General features: G+C 43.7%; 1 protein-coding gene and 1 long non-coding RNA gene across 13 annotated transcripts in view; one reads left to right on the forward strand and one right to left on the reverse strand.

Annotated features, from left to right (window-relative positions):
* Positions 1-8,895: 8,895 nt before the first annotated feature.
* LOC140594189 (uncharacterized) lies at positions 8,896-9,580 on the reverse strand. The gene is made up of 3 exons (XR_011994787.1): positions 9,496-9,580; positions 9,266-9,374; positions 8,896-8,992 (listed from the first exon to the last, which is right to left on the reverse strand). It is a non-coding gene; the product is annotated as an uncharacterized lncRNA (long non-coding RNA).
* ZMYM6 (zinc finger MYM-type containing 6) overlaps positions 9,573-18,827 on the forward strand; it is a 40,426-nt gene continuing 31,171 nt past the window's right edge. For 2 of the 12 annotated variants that reach the window (XM_072723890.1, XM_025991783.2), the window contains exons 1-2: positions 9,879-10,127; positions 11,771-11,937. Coding sequence is in view for 4 of the 12 variants with exons in the window: in XM_025991783.2 (XP_025847568.1) it covers positions 11,845-11,937 (93 nt within the window). In the remaining 8 variants the exon portion in view is untranslated. Of the gene's footprint in view, positions 9,791-9,878; positions 10,128-11,770; positions 11,938-18,827 lie in introns of those variants that run through there. The other 10 variants (XM_025991784.2, XM_072723894.1, XM_072723895.1 and 7 more) reach the window with 10 other exon arrangements.

The following is an 18,827-nucleotide window of genomic DNA, read 5'->3' on the forward strand; positions in this document are numbered from 1 at the left end:
GTTTCTCCGACTAAACCGTCCATTTAGAGAAGTCCCTGCCTCAACTGAGGAAGAATGAGAGGGTGAATAGAAGTCAGTACTTTAATGTTAATGACTGACCCTTTACATTAAAAAAAAAAAAAAAAGCGGGGGGAGACAAAAGATATATATCTATGTATCAAAACACAGATATTTTGGCAGCTAGAAATATTGTATTTCTGATAATACATTATTGTATAAGACTGAAACAAAATCCTCTAATAGTTTACACATCCCAGGTAAGTGTTAACAGTCTGAAGTGTATCCTTTCCTACAATCATGCCAAAATTGAAATTTTGTGGTATCGAAGGATTGATCTGCGTAAAGCATCGTGTGTAGTACCTGGTACAGAAGGAATTCGTTTGCTTCCTTCCTTTCTTCTTCCTTAGTGCCCCGGAGCCTTCTCTAGTCTAAGAATCTATGACTAGAGTTGAGCTGGGCTGAGGTAACCAGAGTCTAAGGTGCGCCCTAGTTTCCAGGGTGCTGGCACATGTATGCGGGAGAGCAGTAGTTAGGAGTCCAAGCCCATAACAGGGGCCCTGGGGGCAAGAGCTGCTCAGCCAGGCCAGGCCCATGGCCTTTCCTACTCTCTGGGGCAGGGGCCTAGACCCTCACGAAAGCCAGGGCTTCGGGCTGCCTCCTGGGTTAGGACACTGTCCTGTAAGGTTCTCTCTGTGAGCAGGGGGGCCCATCGCCTCCTTCTGAGCCTCCTCTGAGCCTCTGCCAGAGGGGAATCCCACGCAGGGCTGGACCCCATGGAGCAGCTGATGGGCGGCTGCGTTCATGGGGCGGCACCTCCCACCGTTGCCTGTGACTCTGTGCCATGCTGACCTGGCCTCAGGGATGTCCAGGCTGATTTTCTCCTCTCTGCATTTCCGGGACACGCAGGAGGTGGGATTGAGGAGCTGGGACACAGCTGGAGGGTGTGTGGGTGGAGGAGGCAGCACTGACTTCAGGGGTCCTAGGCCTGACTGTCCCCACTCAGCTCAGGTGTCTTCCTTCCTGCAGGGAGTCTCTCCTGAAAGCCACTTCTCTTCCTCCCCAGCCCCATTACTCACTGGCTTCTAATTTTTGTTAATGGTTTTTCCATGTCTGTCTCCCCTCTAGCACATGAACTTTAAAAGCTAAAATTCATCTCTACGTCTCCAGTGCTTAGCACTGGCTCTGGCTCAATAGTGCTTGATAACTTTAGATACTGTGATTGAGCAAAAGAAGGCTGGTACCCCAGAGTGAATTATGTAAGTGGGGGCGAGGACAGAAGAGGGAGAAGGGGACTCCCTTCCTAGGGCCCAGCCAGGGTTTACGATCAAAACCTTCCTGAAGGCAGAGCTGTCCATTGTGAAAGTAGCTGCGAAGGAGTTAACTCCTTGTCTCAAAAGGTGTGCAGAGATTGAAGAGCCCCTTTGCAGTGCTGCAACACGGATTCTTTTTTTTTTAATTGATTTTTTAAAAAAGATTTTATTTTTTTATTCATGAGACACAGAGAGAAGCAGAGACACAGAGGGAGAAGCAGGCTCCACGCGGGGAGACCGATGTGGGACTGATCCCAGGACCTCAACCCAGGACCCTGGGGTCACGCCTTGGGCCAAAGGCAGATGCTCAATGCTCAGCCACCCAGGGATCCCTCATTGGCCCAAATTTATACACATTTCCTCCACTGCCCCCAGGCCGAGGTAAGCTATGGGGCTTCCTCTTCCCAGGAGTGGCCCAGGCAGTCCTGAGAAGGGCGGAGGTGGAGAAGGCCTGGTCTGCCGGTGACTGATAGATTTATTCATTAAAGAAAAGACTGAAATGCACTAGAAAGTTAGCAATCCACACCACATCTTGCACAGTATTTCCAGAAATGTCATTATTTGGCCCTGGCAAATGTCTCGGCCATGTAGAACATTCTTGGATTTTAGTTTCTGTCATAGTATTGCAGATGAGAAGTCCAAAGCTGGTCTAATTCTCTTTCCTTTGTAAGTAAGTGTTCTTTTTCATGTTTCATTTAGGATTTTCTGCACTTACTACTCATCTGTCTGCACTGTGCTCGTGAGCTGGAAAGCTGCCTATCACTTCCCAGCAACTTTGGTTTTGATTTGGCAACACCTCATGACCAACTATGTTATTTTTACTGTGGGATTATAATTATAGCCTGGAACGTGATGCTATTCTCTCCTCATTGCACCCTCCCCTGGCTTCAATGGTCATGTGGACAAAAATCTCTAATAATGTGTACTCAGAGTCTTATGCGTCATTTCCGAGCCCAGCAACCTAAGACCCAGGTGTGCCTCCTCCATACTCTCTGGAAGATGTGCCTGCGACCAGTTTCAATGATGGGAGAAACAAGATGGGAGAATCTTGTGTTCATAAATGATGATGTAGAAGCACAACTGCTAATGACCTAGAACACGTGCCTCAAACAGTGATATGAAAGAAAGATAAACTTCAGTTTTTTTAATTTTTTAAGATTTTATTTATTTGAGAGAGAGAGAGGGAGAGAGCACACAAGCAAGGGAGGAGGGTAGAGGGAGAAGCAGACGCCCTGCTGAGCGCAGGGCTTGATCCCAGGACCTTGAGATGGTGACCTGAGCTGAAGGAGGAAGCTTAAACAACTAAACCACCCAAGCACCCCTAAACCTCAGTTTATTTGAGGTATTGCATTTTGGGGTTTCTTTGTTACAAAAATAGTCTTCAACACATAGGGATTCAAAAAATATATATCATCCATAACTTCATCTGAGGAAAATAATTAAGATACTCTACTTTTCAAGGTAGAGAAAAGGGAAAGGAAAAGAAAGAGCGGTAAACAATAAATCTGTACTCTAAACAGGTCACAATATTGCAACCGGGAATCTGAAATAGAAGTATACAGTAAGGATTCTTGAAACAAGACATACTTTCTGCAAAGTAGTTCCTAATAGCATGTAATAAAAAAATTAAAAAAATTAAAAAATAAAAAATAAATAATAAAACAAATAAAAAATATAAAACATGTAAACTATTTTAGTGTGTTAGTTATCTATTGTTATGTAGCAAACCACTCCAAAACACTGTGGCCTAAAGCAACGATTTGTTATTTCTCATGATTCTGTGTTTGGTTGGGTTCAGCTGGGGAGTTCTTCTGCCCCACGGTACGTTGACGTTTTCATCTAGGAATCCGGCTGGAATGCCCAAGAGAACTTCACCCACATCCCTGAGACTTTGGCAGGGAAGCTCAGGGACTTCCCTCCTCCTCTCGGTGTGGTCTCTCCAGTTGGCTGGCCACACCTGTTCACATGATTGTGGCTTCGAGAGAACTAAGGCAGAAGCTGCCAGTTCTCTTAAAGCCTACACCTGTAACTGTCACACTGTCACTCCCCTGCAATTTATTGATCCAAATAAGTGGACAGGCTAGCCCCGATTCAAGCAGCAGGGAAACTGACTCCACTTCTTGATAGTAGAAGCCTCAGACACATACGGAGAGAGGAGGAGTTGTTGGTGACCAACCTTGGAAACAATCTCTTATAGTCTGCCTTCTGGACAAGACAATTCATGTCCTTTCCGAATCAAAATACACTCACGTCCTCAACCAAAAGCCTCAAGTCATTAGGCATTGGGTCAAAGTCCAGGCTCTTCACCCTCTGAATCGGGCCTATGAAGAAGCAGCTCCTCTGGTGTAGTTCATTCAGTGCATCTGCTCAGCTACAACTTTTTCTTTTCTTTTTTTTTTTTTAAAGGTTTTATTTATTTATTCATAGAGACAGAGAGAGAGAGGCAGAGGAGAAGCAGGCATCATACAGAGAGAGCCTGATGTGGGACTTGATCCAGGGTCTCCAGGATCACACCCTGGGCTGCAGGCGGCGCTAAACCGCTGCGCCACCAGGGCTGCCCAGCTACAACTTTTTCAATCCAGAGATCTGTGGACTAAAAAGTCAAGTCATCTGGTCCCCTTGCTCCCTGTTCCCCATACACCCAAAACACTTGATACAGAGACATAATGACTCCAATGAAGGCTCTTGTTCAAAAAGAGGAAGAACAGAAAGCATGTAACAGTCACTGATCCATAGTAATTCACTACCTGGGCACCTGTGGTCAGATTCTCCTACTCCAAAGACAAGGGATGTTCTTTGATTGTTTTGTTCCCTGGGAATGGTTTCATAATCCATTTTCTTCAGAGGCTTTTGCTTCTTCCCTCTGGGCTCATGGCTTCCTCCCCTGAGGAACTTTTATTTTCCATAAGAAATGGTCCATATTTGCATCTAATACCTTTCTCAGCTTCTGTAAGGATCTCTTTCCTTTCAAGCTGTCCATGATCCTTTTGGTCTAAGGTTTTGGTTTGGCAAATACTTTGTGGGTCTTACTGAAGAGATTTGGATTCACTCTGTGGCTCCCAAACCACATCTTTTCTTCTTTGTGGGACAAAACTCTCTCTCCTCTGGGTATGTGTCAGATTGCTATGGGACAAGGCCCTTGTGTTTCTTAGAAGCCCTTCAGTCTGGAGAAGAGGGTCTATGAGGCACTGTTTAACTCCTTTTGATGTCTTACAGCTGCACTCTTGAGTTGTTGACCTTGAGGCCACATTTTACCTTAATGTCCTATACGTGATTTTTCTTCCGAGATTTGTTTATTTTGCTGATATTTAGCTAGCTGGAGAGACTGTCCTGGGCCCTTCACGTTTTGTCTAATTTCTGCTTGAAAACACAAGTTCCTTCTTTAGCTTGTTTATCTTTTGCAAAATCTTATCATAGGTGACTAAAATAAACAAGCATTTTTATTTTTTTATTTTTATTTATTTAAAATAAGCATTTTTATTTTATTATTTTATTTTTTTATTTATGATAGGGACACAGTGAGAGAGAGAGAGAGGCAGAGACAGGCAGAGGGAGAAGCAGGCTCCATGCACCGGGAGCCTGACGTGGGATTCGATCCCGAGTCTCCAGGATCGCGCCCTGGGCCAAAGGCAGGTGCCAAACCGCTGCGCCACCCAGGGATCCCTAAAATAAGCACTTTTAATATTCAGCCTGGAAATCTCCTAAACTGGATCCACAAGTTCACTAATTACATTTTTTTTTTTTTTTTATTTTCCACGTTATTATCAGCAGCAGGGCTGCAGAACATTTTGCTACTGCATCACACTAGCTGGTCTTTCTCCAACCTCCAATAACAATTTCCTCACTGCTCTTTCAGCCTCCACTAACAGACTCCTGCTGTCTTTCCAAACTCTGCTGGCTGCCTGGTCCCAAAGTTGATGTCATGTGTTTTATTTTTTATTTTTTATTTTTATTTTTTTAATTTTTTTTTTTCTCCTTGAGAAAGTATGTCATGTGTTTTAGATTTTAGTTCTGGCGGTCTCCATTTCTAGATATCTCTTCTGCAACAGTTCTCTCCTGCTAAATAACCCTTCATTCATTTATGACGCTATAATTTGGGCTTAGCTAGGTAATTCTTCTGGTTATCTTGCCTGGGCCCGCTCATGAGACTGCCGTCATCTATCAACCTGAAGGATCCAAAATGATTCCACTCATATGTATGTAGCCCTGGTGCTGACTGCTCTGTACCTGATCTTCCATCATTCAGTAGTTTAGCCCATCTGATCTTGACATGATGGTGAGAATGTTCCCAAGAAAGTCAAAGCAGAAGCAGCAAAGACTATTGAGACCTACTCTTGGGAATTTATAGGATATCACTTCTGTCACATTCTGTCAGTCAAAATAACTCACGAAGCCAACCAAGAAACAAGGGATAAGGAAATAGACTCCCTCTCTTGATGAAAGAAGTTGCAAAGAATTTGCAGTAATTAATCCCCCACAGGTAGCTGCAAAAATTCTAAAGCAAATTTAATATTTAATGATCTTATATTGAAAACAACATAGCAGGAAGAAGATACTGATGCCCAAAACCACTATTTTTATTAGGGCAACAGAATAAGATGAAAATTATATGTTTAGAAAGGAAAATATAAGTTTGTCTTTATTCTCTAAATAGTTGAAACCCTAGAAAATATCTACAAATTGGAAAAACTATTAGAATTAATGAATGAATTTAGCAAGGGTGCTGTCTTCAAAACCAACATACAAAAGTCATATTTCTATATTTATAATGGAAACAAACAATTAGAAAATGAAATTTTACCATTTAAAATGCCATAAAAAAAGGGGCACCTGAATCCCCACGAATGGGCATCTGACTTTTGGTTTCAGCCCAGGTCATAGTCTCATGGGTTGTAGGATTGAGCCCCGTGTTGCGCTCCATGCTTAGCAGAGTGTCTGCCTAGAGATTCTCTTCCTCTGCCCCCCACCAGTCCTCTTGTGCTCTCTCTTTTAAATAAGTGGGTAAATCTTTTTAAAAAAGCTATTAAATATCAAAGATCTAGGATAAATCTAAAAAAGATGTGCCATCTCCATACTTAAAAACTATAGGGGATCCCTGGATGGCTTAGCGGTTTAGCACCTGCCTGCGGTCCAGGGTGTGATCCTGGAGTCCTGGGATCGAGTCCCACATCAGGGTCCTTGCAGGAGCCTGCTTCTCTCTCTGTCTCTCTCTGTGTGTCTCTCATGAATACATAAATAAAATCTTAAAAAAAAAAACAAAACAAAACTACAAACCATCATCAAGAGAAATTACAGAAATAAACGGAGAGATATACTATTTTCATGGATTGGAAGATTCAATCATATTAGTTTCCTAGGCCTGCTGTAAGAAAGTGCTACAAACAGAAATGTATTGTCTTACAGTTCTGGAGGCTTGATGTCTAAAATTATGGTATCAGCAGAGCCTTCTTCTCTCTGAAATCCAGATGGGAGACTCCTTCCTTGTCTCTTCTAGCTTTTGTTTGTTTACCATTAATCCTTGCCATTCCTTGGTTTGCAGCTGTAGTACTGCACTTTCTGCCTCAATTATCTTCTGGAGGGATCCCTGGGTGGCGCAGCGGTTTGGCGCCTGCCTTTGGCCCAGGGCGTGATCCTGGAGACCCGAGATCGAATCCCACGTCAGGCTCCCGGTGCATGGAGCCTGCTTCTCCCTCTGCCTGTGTCTCTGCCTCTCTCTCTCTGTGTGACTATCATAAATAAATAAAAAAAAAATTAAAAAAAATATATTAAAAAAAAATCTTCTGGTGTTCTTTCCCCAATTGTCAGTCTCTATGTCTCCTCTTCTTATAAGGACATGAGTTATATTGGATTATTAAGGGTCAATCCTACTCTAATATGACCAGCTACTCTAATTATTAAGGGTCACTCCTACTCTAATTACATCTACAACAATGCTATTTTCACATAAAGTCATATTCTGAGATCACCATATCTTTTTGGGGGACTCAATTCAACACAATGAATAACAAATGCCAATTCTCCAAAACAAGTCTATAGCTTCAGTGCTATACTAACCAAAATTCTGGGTGAGTTTAAAACATATATGGAAAATTTGGTCACATTTGGCAAGCAGATTCTAAAATTTATATGGGGGTGCCTGGCTGGCTCAGTCAGGGGACTCTTTGATCTTGGAGTTCTGAGTTTGAGCCTCACATTGGGTGTAGAGATTATTTAAAAATAAAATCCTTAAAAAATAACATTTATATGGATATGCAAAGGACCAAGAAAAGCCAAGACAATTTTGAAGATCATAATGGGAAGGAAGACTTTTTTTCTACCAGATATCAAGATTTCCTGTAAAGCTGTTACAGAAATTAAGACAATGTGACATTTCCACAAAGAGAGACAAAATGAATAGATTGCATAGTCCTGAAACAAAACCACACATTTATAGATAACTTGTTTATGCAAGGGTGACAGTGCAGAGCAATAGGGGAAAGGACAAACTTTCAAAAATAGTTCTTAGTCGGGCAGCCCGGGTGGCTCAGCGGTTTAGCGCCACCTTCAGCCCAGGGCGTGACCCTGGGGTCCCGGGATCCAGTTCCACGTTGTGCTCCTGCATGGAGCCTGCTTCTCCTTCTGCCCGTGTCTCTGCCTCTCTCTCTCATGAGTAAATAAATAAGATCTTAAAAAAAATAGTTCTTAGTCAATTTAACATTTACGTGTAAAAAATGAAACCTGACTTTCACACCATACACAAAACTCAACTTCAAGTGGATTGCAGAGCTAAATGAGGACAAAGTAATAACAATCCTAACAATTAATCAGCACTGTTGGTAGGAAAATATTTCTTAGCAGGACACAAGAAGCACCACCCATAAAGGTCTTTTATGTTCGTTAAAGACCCCAACCAGTAATCAAGTGGAAGTGCTGGCTGCTGAGTGGGAGAAGATCTTTACACCGCATAGATTATCTCAACAAAGGACTCATATCTAGAATACGTGTCCATAATAAAATGACAGACAACCCCATACAAAAGTGGATGAGACCCTTAAATAGGCACTTTATAAAAGAGAATGTCCAGGTTATCGAGAAACATAAAAAAAATGGCTCAACCCTATTAGACATCTGGGAAATCCACATTAAAACCACAATGAGGGGCACCTGGTTGGCTTGGCCACTGAAGAGAGAGACTCTTGACACCCAGGTGCTGATTTTGGGCCCCATGTTGGTGGCGGAGATTAATTAAAAATAAAATCTTGGGATCCCTGGGTGGCACAGCGGTTTAGCACCTGCCTTTGGCCCAGGGCGCGATCCTGGAGACCCGGTATCGAATCCCACGTCGGGCTCCCGGTGCATGGAGCCTGCTTCTCTCTCTGCCTGTGTCTCTGCCTCTCTCTCTCTCTCTCTCTCTCTGTGACTATCATAAATAAATAAAAATGAAAAAAAAAATCTTAAAAAAACCCCCCAAAACAAAAACAAACCACCCCAAATCCAAAGAAACAAACTCCACAATGAGATACCACTATCCCCGCCCCCCACCCCCCCGAAAGGTTAAAATTGAAAAGATGTACAGTGGTCCTTACAGGTGAGGATGTGGGGCAGCTGGGTCTCTCACCGATGGCTGGTGGGGGTGCGGAATTGCTTGACATCATCCCCTTAAGTCTCATATGTATGTAACAAGCAAGGCCTACACCCAGCATCTGTGCAACAAGGGGCAGGAAAGGTCACAGCAGCATAATTGCTAGTCAACTGCAACCTGGAAACAACTCAAAAAAAAAAAAAAAAAAAAAAAAAGAAACAACTCCAAGGTACATCAACGGCAGACTAATTGTCGCATATTCATAAAGCAGAATATTATGCAGCAGTCACCAATCAAAAATAATAATTCTGAATGCAAAAAAAAAAAAAGCAACAAATCTTGACTTCGACCAAGTTAATCTGTTTACATTTATATGTGAGATAAAAATTCGTACCTCTTGGGGCTGCAGTGAGGACTAAGTGGATTGATGGAGGTCAAGGAGTCATGAGCCCTTGGCTTAACAAATAGCCATTATTTATTCTTACGCTCTCTTAGGAGGCCATCTTTGTGCAAAATTGTGCAGAGAAAAACAAAAACAAAAACAAAAACTGTGCAGAGTATTTGCAGTGCCCCCAACTTTGTTTTGTCCCCCCCCTCCCCTCCCCCACAAAGCCTATTTGCTACCTTTTCATCCTCGGGTCTTGGTCTCTTTAAGAAGTCAGCCATCACTGAGGAGAGAGGAATCCTGGGAAGATCTCCTCGGCTCAGGCCCAGAGCATGACGGGAAAAGGAGGGCGGAGACAGGGCTGCGCATGCGCGGTTGGCCCCGCGTTGCGTCCCGATGGCCCAGGCGGAACAAGTGCAGTAAGAGAGCATCACCCCCGTGCCCGGCGCGCGGAGCTGTGGGTTCGGGCCCCGGCTCCTCACCCCACCCCGCGACCCAGCCGGGGCTCCGCGGGAGCAGGGAGGCGACCCGAAGGTGAGCGCGGCGGCGGCGGGGCGGGGCGGGGCGGCGGGCGCGCCACGTGACGAGGCGGCCCCCCGGGCGGGGGCGGCGCCGGGAGCGCGGCGGGGACGCGGTGACAGGGGCTTGCGGGGCGCCCGCCCTGCCCGCCCTGCCCGCTCTGCCTGCGGCGGCGGCGGGCACGGGGCTGGTCGGCGCGGGCGACACTTCGGAGCGAAGCGGCCCCGGGAGCAGGGATGAGCGCCCGGGGTCGCCGTGACCGCGGCGAGCGGCCCGAAGTCGTCCTCCCGTTCCCCGCAGGTTCCCCCGCCAGGTGCCCATTTGCACGCCCGGCCCGGCGGTAAAGACGAGGGTAAAGATGGCTCTGGGGGCGCCCTGCGGCTCGGGCTGGACGGCCGGGGACCCTAGTGACCCCCGAGACCCCGGAGACCCGGGAGACCCCCCAGACCCCGGAGACCTCAGGAGACCCGGAGACCCCGAGACCCCGGAGACCTCGGAGACCTCGGGAGACCCGGAGACCCCGGAGACCTCGGAGACCCCCGAGACCTTGGAGAGACCCCGGAGACCTCGGGAGACCCCCGAGACCCCGGAGATCCCCGAGACCTCGGAGACCCCGGGAGACTTCCGAGACCCCGGAGACCCCCGGAGACCCCCGAGACCTCGGAGACCCCCGAGATCTCGGGAGACCCCGGAGACCTCGGGAGACCCCCGAGACCCCGGAGATCGCCGAGACCCCGGGAGACTTCCGAGACCCCGGGACCCTGGAGACCCCCGAGACCCCGGGAGACCCTTGAGACCCCGGACACCGCGCCTGGGACCCGGGAGACCCCCGAGACTCCGGGACCCCCGATACTCTAGAGATCCCCGAGACCCCGGAGACCCCGGGAAACCCCCCCACCCCCCGGCCCGGAGACCTCGGAGACCCTGAGACCCTGGAGCTCCCTGGACCCCTGAGATCCCAGGACTCCGGAGACCCCTGAGACCCCGGAGACCCCTGAGACCTCAGAAGGGGCAGGACCGCTTTAAACAGGGGCCTCCCTGTTCACCTGCGAGCCGTATCTGGAGCTCGGCCGTCGTTGGGGCCTGACATGGGGCCCTTGGGGAGGCCCCCAGGAAAGGCCGAGCTCGGGGTGGGGGTGGGGAGCGTGCTGGGCGCCCCACTGGGAGAAGTGGAAGCTGAACGGGTCAGAAACTGTGCTTCTGAGTCCTCTCCTCCAAGTGCTTGATGACTTCTTCCCGCGTCCTGGCCAGCCGGTCTCACCCCCCACCCCCACGTAACTGCAACATTTGATAGACCCGAGTGTTTGTAAAGTTACTGGGGACGCAGGGACTACTTCCAGAAGACTTTCCTTGTTTTATTTTAACTTCTATTTTTTATTTTATTTTATTTTATTTATTTTATTTTATTTTATTTTATTTTATTTTATTTTATTTTATATTTTATTTATTTTATTTACTTTATTTTATTTATTTTATTTCATTTTATTTTGTTTTATTTCGTTTTATTTCGTTTTATTTATTTTATTTTATTTTATTTACTTCATTTTATTTTATTTTTTATTTCATTTCATTTCATTTCATTTCATAATTTTACAGAGGGAGTGGGGGGGGGGGCGGGTGGAGGGAGAGGGACTCTTGATCTTAAGCAGGCTCTGCACCCAGCACCCAGCCTGTGGAGTCCGAGTGGGAGGCTCCATCCCAGGATCCTGAGTTCATTGACCTGAACCAAAAGTCAAGAGTTGGGTGCTTAACTGATCGAGCTGCCTGGGTGCCCCCCCCCCCCCAAGACTTTTCTCTTGTGAAGATAACTTATTAAAAGAGCAGAAGGCAGGAAGGGGGGAGGACAGAATTAGTCCTGGCCCCAGAAGCCTTGTTTTTCAAAGGCTCAACTTTGAAGCCTTGTGCTCAACACAAAGCTTTTAATATAGATAAACGTGAAGGAGAAAAAAAAAAAAAGAATAAACCCGAGTGCCAATGCTTTATGTTGTATTTTAGGAGTCCACCTGTCCTTTACCAAGAAGAAGTCTATTAGTTTAAGGCTGGGGAATTCCTTTACATAAAAAATTAGAATGAAAGAGCCATTGGATGGTGAATGTGGCAAAGCAATGGCACCGCAGCAGGAGCTTCTGGACAAAATTAAAGAAGAACCTGACAATGCTCAAGTAAGCATTCCATTTTTTTAAAAAAAATTTTTTTATTCTTTTCTACCTGGTGAATTCAGATTTTTAGTTAGGCAATTTCTGACTTGTATGTTGAAACAAACAACCCAAACTGTTTTTTTCCCCCCATTAGATGAGTAAATCAGATTTCTTTAAGTGAGAAAAGATCTCGGAAACTGTGTATTTCTTTTTGTAAAAACTACTACGTATTACCATTTTTCTATACTTGGTACTTTTTTTTTTTAAATTTCTCTTGTATCTGACAGTAGTTTCCTTTTATTCTGTATCTGTGGTCTGTTCTATTCCAGAAGACTGAGGAGTCAGTTTAGTCCCTCTCCTCATTGAGCTTATAGGTTAGTAAGGGTGATAGACATTATACAAGTAATTGATCAAATAATATATATAATTACAAACTATGACAAGTGCTCTGCAAGAAAAACCTAAAATGGGGACTCTGACCTAGTTTTGGTTGGGGGCAGAGGTTGGCTAGGGAAGGCTTCCATGAGGGAAGGATGCGAAAGCCGAATTATGAAGAATGAGTTGACTAGGCAAAGGCGTGGAGAGTGTTCCAGACAGAGCAATCTGCATATAGGGAAGCCCTACGTTAGATGCACGGTTCTTTTGAAGAACTGCAAGACCAGTGAGCCTTGGAACAGAAAACATATGCAAATGGTGATGACGGTAATGTTGATCATAACAACACTAATAGGTAGTATTTATGTATCAACTTGTATATATTCTATCATAAAGACATATATTATAAATATTAACTTACTGATATTTATATGTGCTTAGACTATGCCAGGCACCATTCTCACAACTGCATTATCTCCATGTTACAGATGAGGCAACCAAAGTGCAAAGAAGTCAAGCAGTTTACCAGGGATCATAGCTCATAAGTGGCAGAGTATATTCAGATCCAGGTAGTCAGACTTCAAAGCCTGTTATCTTCTAGAATGAGGCTCTGTAGGTAGTTTGAGGCCAGATCATGCAGGACTTTAGGACCTTTTTATGAATTTTGGTCTCTCTGGGAAGACCCCGTGGGAAGAGAGCAATGGGAAGAGATTGCAGGATTTTAAGTGGGAGAATAAGATAAACATACTCAGAAAGATCACCTAGGTACCCTTAGGGACCGAGCTTGGAAATATGTGGAGATCAGTATAAAGACATTGGTTATTTGTTTTGGTGAAGAATGATGTTTTTTTTGTTTTTTTGTTTTTGCACAGTTCTTTTGCTTGATATCTTCAGTTACTGCATAAGCAAACCAATGATATTAAAAATACGAATTATACTAACAATAATAAATAATAATGCTAATATTTTATTTCTCATTCCATCTCAAAGGCAATGTTATTTCAGAACAGGGATGCCAAACAGATTTTGTCTCCCTAGAGTGCTGTGCTGAGAAGGCATCTGAGACACTGTGTATAGAATGTGGGGTGGGGGTGAGGCGTGGCATCTATGACGTTTATTTTCCCCCTAGATACTAAATTCTTACTCTTCTTCCAGAAGTAACCATTTGTGTGCCAAGTTTTGTGGATTCTACCTTTGAAGTATTTTTTTTTTACTGACTCTTCCTTTTCGTTCCTATGTCATTTTTTCTCATTTTAACTTTTTTTTTTTTTTTAATTTTTATTTATTTATGATAGTCACAGAGAGAGAGAGAGAGAGAGAGAGAGAGAGAGGCAGAGACACAGGCGGAGGGAGAAGCAGGCTCCATGCACCGGGAGCCTGACGTGGGACTCGATCCCGGGTCTCCAGGATCGCGCCCTGGGCCAAAGGCAGGCGCCAAACCGCTGCGCCACCCAGGGATCCCTCATTTTAACTTTTATTACAATTTCCTACTCATCCCTTTACCTTCAGTCACTATCCCCAGCAAAACCCTGTGTAATGATGCTATTGTACCTCCACAGATCTGATGCCATCACTACCTTTAAAGACCCAACCTCCTCATGCATGATGAAGCATGAACTTTGTAGTGTAACCTCCAAACTATCTATGTTTCCAGCCTTTGTTTCTGTCTTCAGTATCATTGGTCATCCTTCTCACCTTTTTGAATCTCTTTACCTGCAAACTATCTGCGTTTTACTCGAAGTCATATTCTGTTGAGTTTGGTTTCCTCACCTTTGCACATGCCATTTCTTCTGCCTGTGGTATTCTGAACTAGGCAGCGTGGCAAAAATTTGTCTCCTCTTTAAGACATAGCATACAGTCAGTCACTCTGGTAGAATTAATTATTCTTTTTTTTTTTTTTTGTATTGTATATTGCTTTCACTTTTGCTGTGGCATCTCCAGGTCAATGAATTTTGTTTTCATACAGAGTCTGGAAGCCTCGATTCCTAGTGCAATGACTGGCACAAGGTACATGCTTGATAACTGGAATAAAAGAGCCTTTATTTCATGACGAAGAAACTGGGCCTGAAGAAAGAAGGGGCTTCACTAAGGTCCCAAGGCAAACTTGGGATACAAAACCAGTTTTTAAAAATTCCAGATCCAAGTTTTCTTTCATTATGCCTTGTCTGTAGTATATAAATTTAACAAATATTGTGCTATGAGTTGAATGTTCTTTCTGAATGCCAAAATTGTGATAATGAAAATCTGCCTAACAGCTTACTTTTTTCTTTTTTTAAAAAGATTTTATTTATCTAAGAGAAAGAGAGAGCAGGGGGCAGAGCAGGGGAAGAGGGACAGGCAGACTCCCTGCTGAATGCAGAGCCCAAGACCCTGAGATCATAACCTGAGCCAAAATCAAGTTGGGTGCTTAACTGGCTGAGCCACTCAGGCACCCCAACAGCTTACATTTTATTTTATTTTATTTTATTTTTTTTTTACATTTTAAATTTAAGTAGATAGGGACCAACTCAGTTCTCTTTGTAATACTTAATATTTTTTGATATGCAGCCTTCTCCTGCCGCCCCACCACTCCTGAAAGTAATGTTCCTAGGAGAATTTTGTAGGCGCAATGGTGTTAAAATGAAATGATTGGGGATCCCTGGGTGGCTCAGTGGTTTAGCGCCTGCCTTTCACCCAGGGCGCGATCCTGGAGTACCGGGATCAAGTCCTGTGTCGGGCTCCCAGCATGGAGCCTGCTTCTCCCTCTGCCTGTGTCTCTGTCTCTTTGTCTATCATGAATAAATAAATAAATCTTGGGATCCCTGGGTGGCGCAGCGGTTTGGCGCCTGCCTTTGGCCCAGGGCGCGATCCTGGAGACCCAGGATCGAATCCCACGTCGGGCTCCCGGTGCATGGAGCCTGCTTCTCCCTCTGCCTATGTCTCTGCCCCCCCCCCCCCCCCCCCCCGTGTGTGACTATCATAAATAAAAAAATTAAAAAAATTAAAAAAAAAATACATCTTAAAAAAAAAAGAAATGATTACCACTAATTTATTCTGGAAAAAATTTTGAGCATTCCTAGATTAGGCTTTTGTGATGCCTTAGGACCTATCTTACTGACATGCACAAAATAAATCTAGATAAAACTTTGATGCTCACATAGTTCAGAGCTATAGCAGCTGAGGTGGTTGATGCTGAGGTACTGAGTGTACTTCCTGGGAAAGGAGCTTGGTGGTGCTGCTCTCACTTCTTGCTTCTCAGGATTCAGGCTGCCTCTATAACTGCATGCTACAAAACAAAGCTGAAGGCTATTTTCGCTTTTTGCCTTTTCTCATAAAAGCAAAAATCTTCAGTTTTTTTTTTTTGTTAGTGAAAACAGGTGCTAATAATATGTAAATCTTTTGTAAAAGTGAAGTGGCATTATGCAAACTTTTGAAAAGTGGGGAATACCTCTATTAATAGTCTTCTGGATTTAAAATTACATTTGAGCTGTCATTTATTCAATGAGTATTTATTGCTGCTTATCATAAATTTCATAGCTCTTGTTCAACATTGTTTTAAGTAGTTTACTTATATTAATCCATTTGATGCACATGACCCTAGGAGTTAAATACCGTTACTCTTCTTGCTTTATACATGAAGATGCTGAGCCACAGATAGTCATTTGTTAAAAGTCACACAACTCACTCAGTGGTTGAGTGAGGGTTTGAACGCAGGCAGTCTGGTTCAAGATCCCAAACCCTAAAAAAAAAAAAAAAAAAAAAAAAAAAAGATCCCAAACCCTTAACCCAGATACGGCGTCTAAGTTGTGTTAGTTATTTTGTTCTCAGAAGAGCTACAAAGATGGAAAGACAGGACCTCTGCTCTCAAGGGAATTGATAGTGTAAGAGAGGTACAGGAAGAAGAGATAATTAGTTATTGAGTGCATCTCATCAAAAGCTATGCTAAGCATGTTTTATGCATTCTCATTTAAATTCTACAACCATATGAGGCAAGTATCTTTACCCCATTATAGAAATGAGGGAACTGAAAAACAACAACAACAACAACAACAACAGAGAGAACTGAGGAAAGGAGAGGTTGGTAATTTACCAAATTCAAAGGCAGTAACAGCTGGAATAGGCACTGGGGTCAAACTTGTATTCTTTCTGTTGCTTTGTGCCATCTCTGTACAGATACAAAGTCACAGTATTATGTAGTTACTGTAACAGGAAATGTATAGGGTGCATTGGAAACATAGGAAAAGGAATCCTTAAGTCTAGAGAGGAAGGGAAGTCTTCGTGGGGCAGGTGGCACTTGAGTTGTGTGCCAAGTCATGGAGACGTGAGAAATTGTGGTAGGTTTAGTGGTTGAGTATTTCAACACAAAAGAGAAGAGAATAGTTTTTTTTTTTTTTTAAGATTTTATTTATTTATTCATGAGAAACATAGAGAGAGAGGCACAGACACAGGCAGAGGGAGAAGCAGGCTCCACACAGGGAACCTGACATGGGACTCGATCCCGGGACTCTAGGATCACGCCCTGGGCCGAAGGCAGGTGCCAAACCGCTGAGCCACCCAGGGATCCCCTGGATATAGTATTTAGATATGAAAGTTAATCTATCTGTAGGTTTAGTGTTAGATAAAATATAGAATGCCCAGGAAATTTGACTATCAAGTTAAGTGATTTTTTTTTTTGAAGATTTATTTATTTAGTTGAGAGAGCAAGAGAAAATGTGAGTATGGGGGAGGGGCAGAAGGAGAGGGAGGGGAGGGAGACAGTCCCAAGCTGACTCCACACTGAGCACAGAGCCCAACTCAGGGCTCGATCTCATGACCCAAGATCACAATCTGACCAGAAACCAAGAGTTTCTAACCAACTGTACCACCCAGACGCCCTTTAGCAGTAATTTTTTTTTTAATATGAGTAGGTTACATGCAATACTTAGGACATACTTACACTAAGAAAGTGTTGTTTATCTGAAATTCAAATTTTGCTAAGCTTTTATATTTTTATTTGCTAAATCTGGTAATCCTATATAGGTGATAGTTGAAGTTATGAATGTGGATGAGATCATTCAGGAAACAAAAGTAGAGAGAAGAGCTCAAGGTAGAAAGCTGGGCAATGGATTAATTTAGGGCTTCACAGTGGCTTCAGGGGATGGCTGGGTGGCTCAGGAGGTTGAGTTTCTGCCTTTGGCTCAGGGCATGATTCTGGGGTCCTGGGATCGACTCCCTGTGAGGAGCCTGCTTCTCTCTCTGCTGGTGTCTCTGCTTCTCTCTCTGTCTCTAACGAATAAAGAAATAAAATCTTAAAAAAAAGAAAAAGAAAAAGTGTGGGATCCCTGGGTGGCTCAGCTGTTTAGCACCTGCCATTGGCTCAGGGTGTGATCTTGGAGTTCTGGGATCGAGTCCTGCGTCGGGCTCCCTGCATGGAGCCTGCTTCTCCCTCTGCCTGTGTCTTTGCTTCTCTCTCTGTGTCTCTCATGAATAAAGAAATAAATAAAATCTTTAAAAATAGAAAGTGGCTTCAAGGTCGTCCCCCCAGTCAGCAGCCTCAGCATTACCTGAAAATTTGTTAGAAATTTATATTCTTGGACCCTGCTCCATACCTACTGAGTTAGAAACTCTGGGGTTGAAGCCCAACAATTTATGTCTTAACCGGACCTTTAAAGGGCTTCAGATGCCCTTGAATTTTGGAACCATTGACTTTAGGGCTGAATATAAAAGATCAATGAAGGATATGAAGACATAAGTAATGAATGGAAGTATAAGAACCAGAAGACAATGAAATGGAATCATTGGCAGTGTCAGATAAATCTGAGAAGCCTTGTAAGATAAAACCTAAAAATGTTTATTGCGTTAAGTAGCTGCAAGGTGATTGACTAGTTTTACAACAGTTTCAGTTGGGGGTGTGGCTGGCTCAGTTGGAAGAGCATGTGAGTCTTGATCTTAGGGTTGTGAGTTCGAGCTCCATATTGGAGATAGATATTACTTAATTATATAAATAAAATAAAATAAAATAAAATAAAATAAAATAACCCGTTTCAGTTGAAGCAGTAGCCTGACAGCATTGGGCTAGGGAGGGAATAGAAAGAAGTAGAAAAATAATCAGGCGCTTTTTCTCTGGCTGGTTGGAAAGAGAAGAGGGTAGTAGTTCCTTAGGAAATACGTTCCTTATAAGCAGAGAGGAGAAAAAACTGACATGGAGGTGGTGAGAGGCTGGAGATAACACACCAATGGTATGGCTTGCTGAAAGAAGGGAGAGGGAGAGGGACCCCAAATGCAAGCACTTTTAGTCATGGTTAAGAAGGTTGCTTTTTCTTATAAGAGGACAGTTTGCTGATCAATTTATAGGCATGGTGAAGGTGGAATCAGAGATTGAGGGATTTCTAGTTTCTTTTTTTCTTGGTGAAATGGAAATATCAGGGAGCAGGAAATTTGCAGGGTTGACTTACTAGTGGTGAAGAGTTGGAACAATTACTTTGTGAATCAAAAGGAACTGACGGGAGATTTAACCAATATTAGAAAAATATCAGAGATTGAATTAATGATAAGGTAAAAATATCAGAGATTGAATAATG

The sequence above is a fragment of the Vulpes vulpes genome, chromosome 10 (genome assembly GCF_048418805.1).
Source record: "Vulpes vulpes isolate BD-2025 chromosome 10, VulVul3, whole genome shotgun sequence".
Classification (NCBI taxonomy): domain Eukaryota; kingdom Metazoa; phylum Chordata; class Mammalia; order Carnivora; family Canidae; genus Vulpes; species Vulpes vulpes.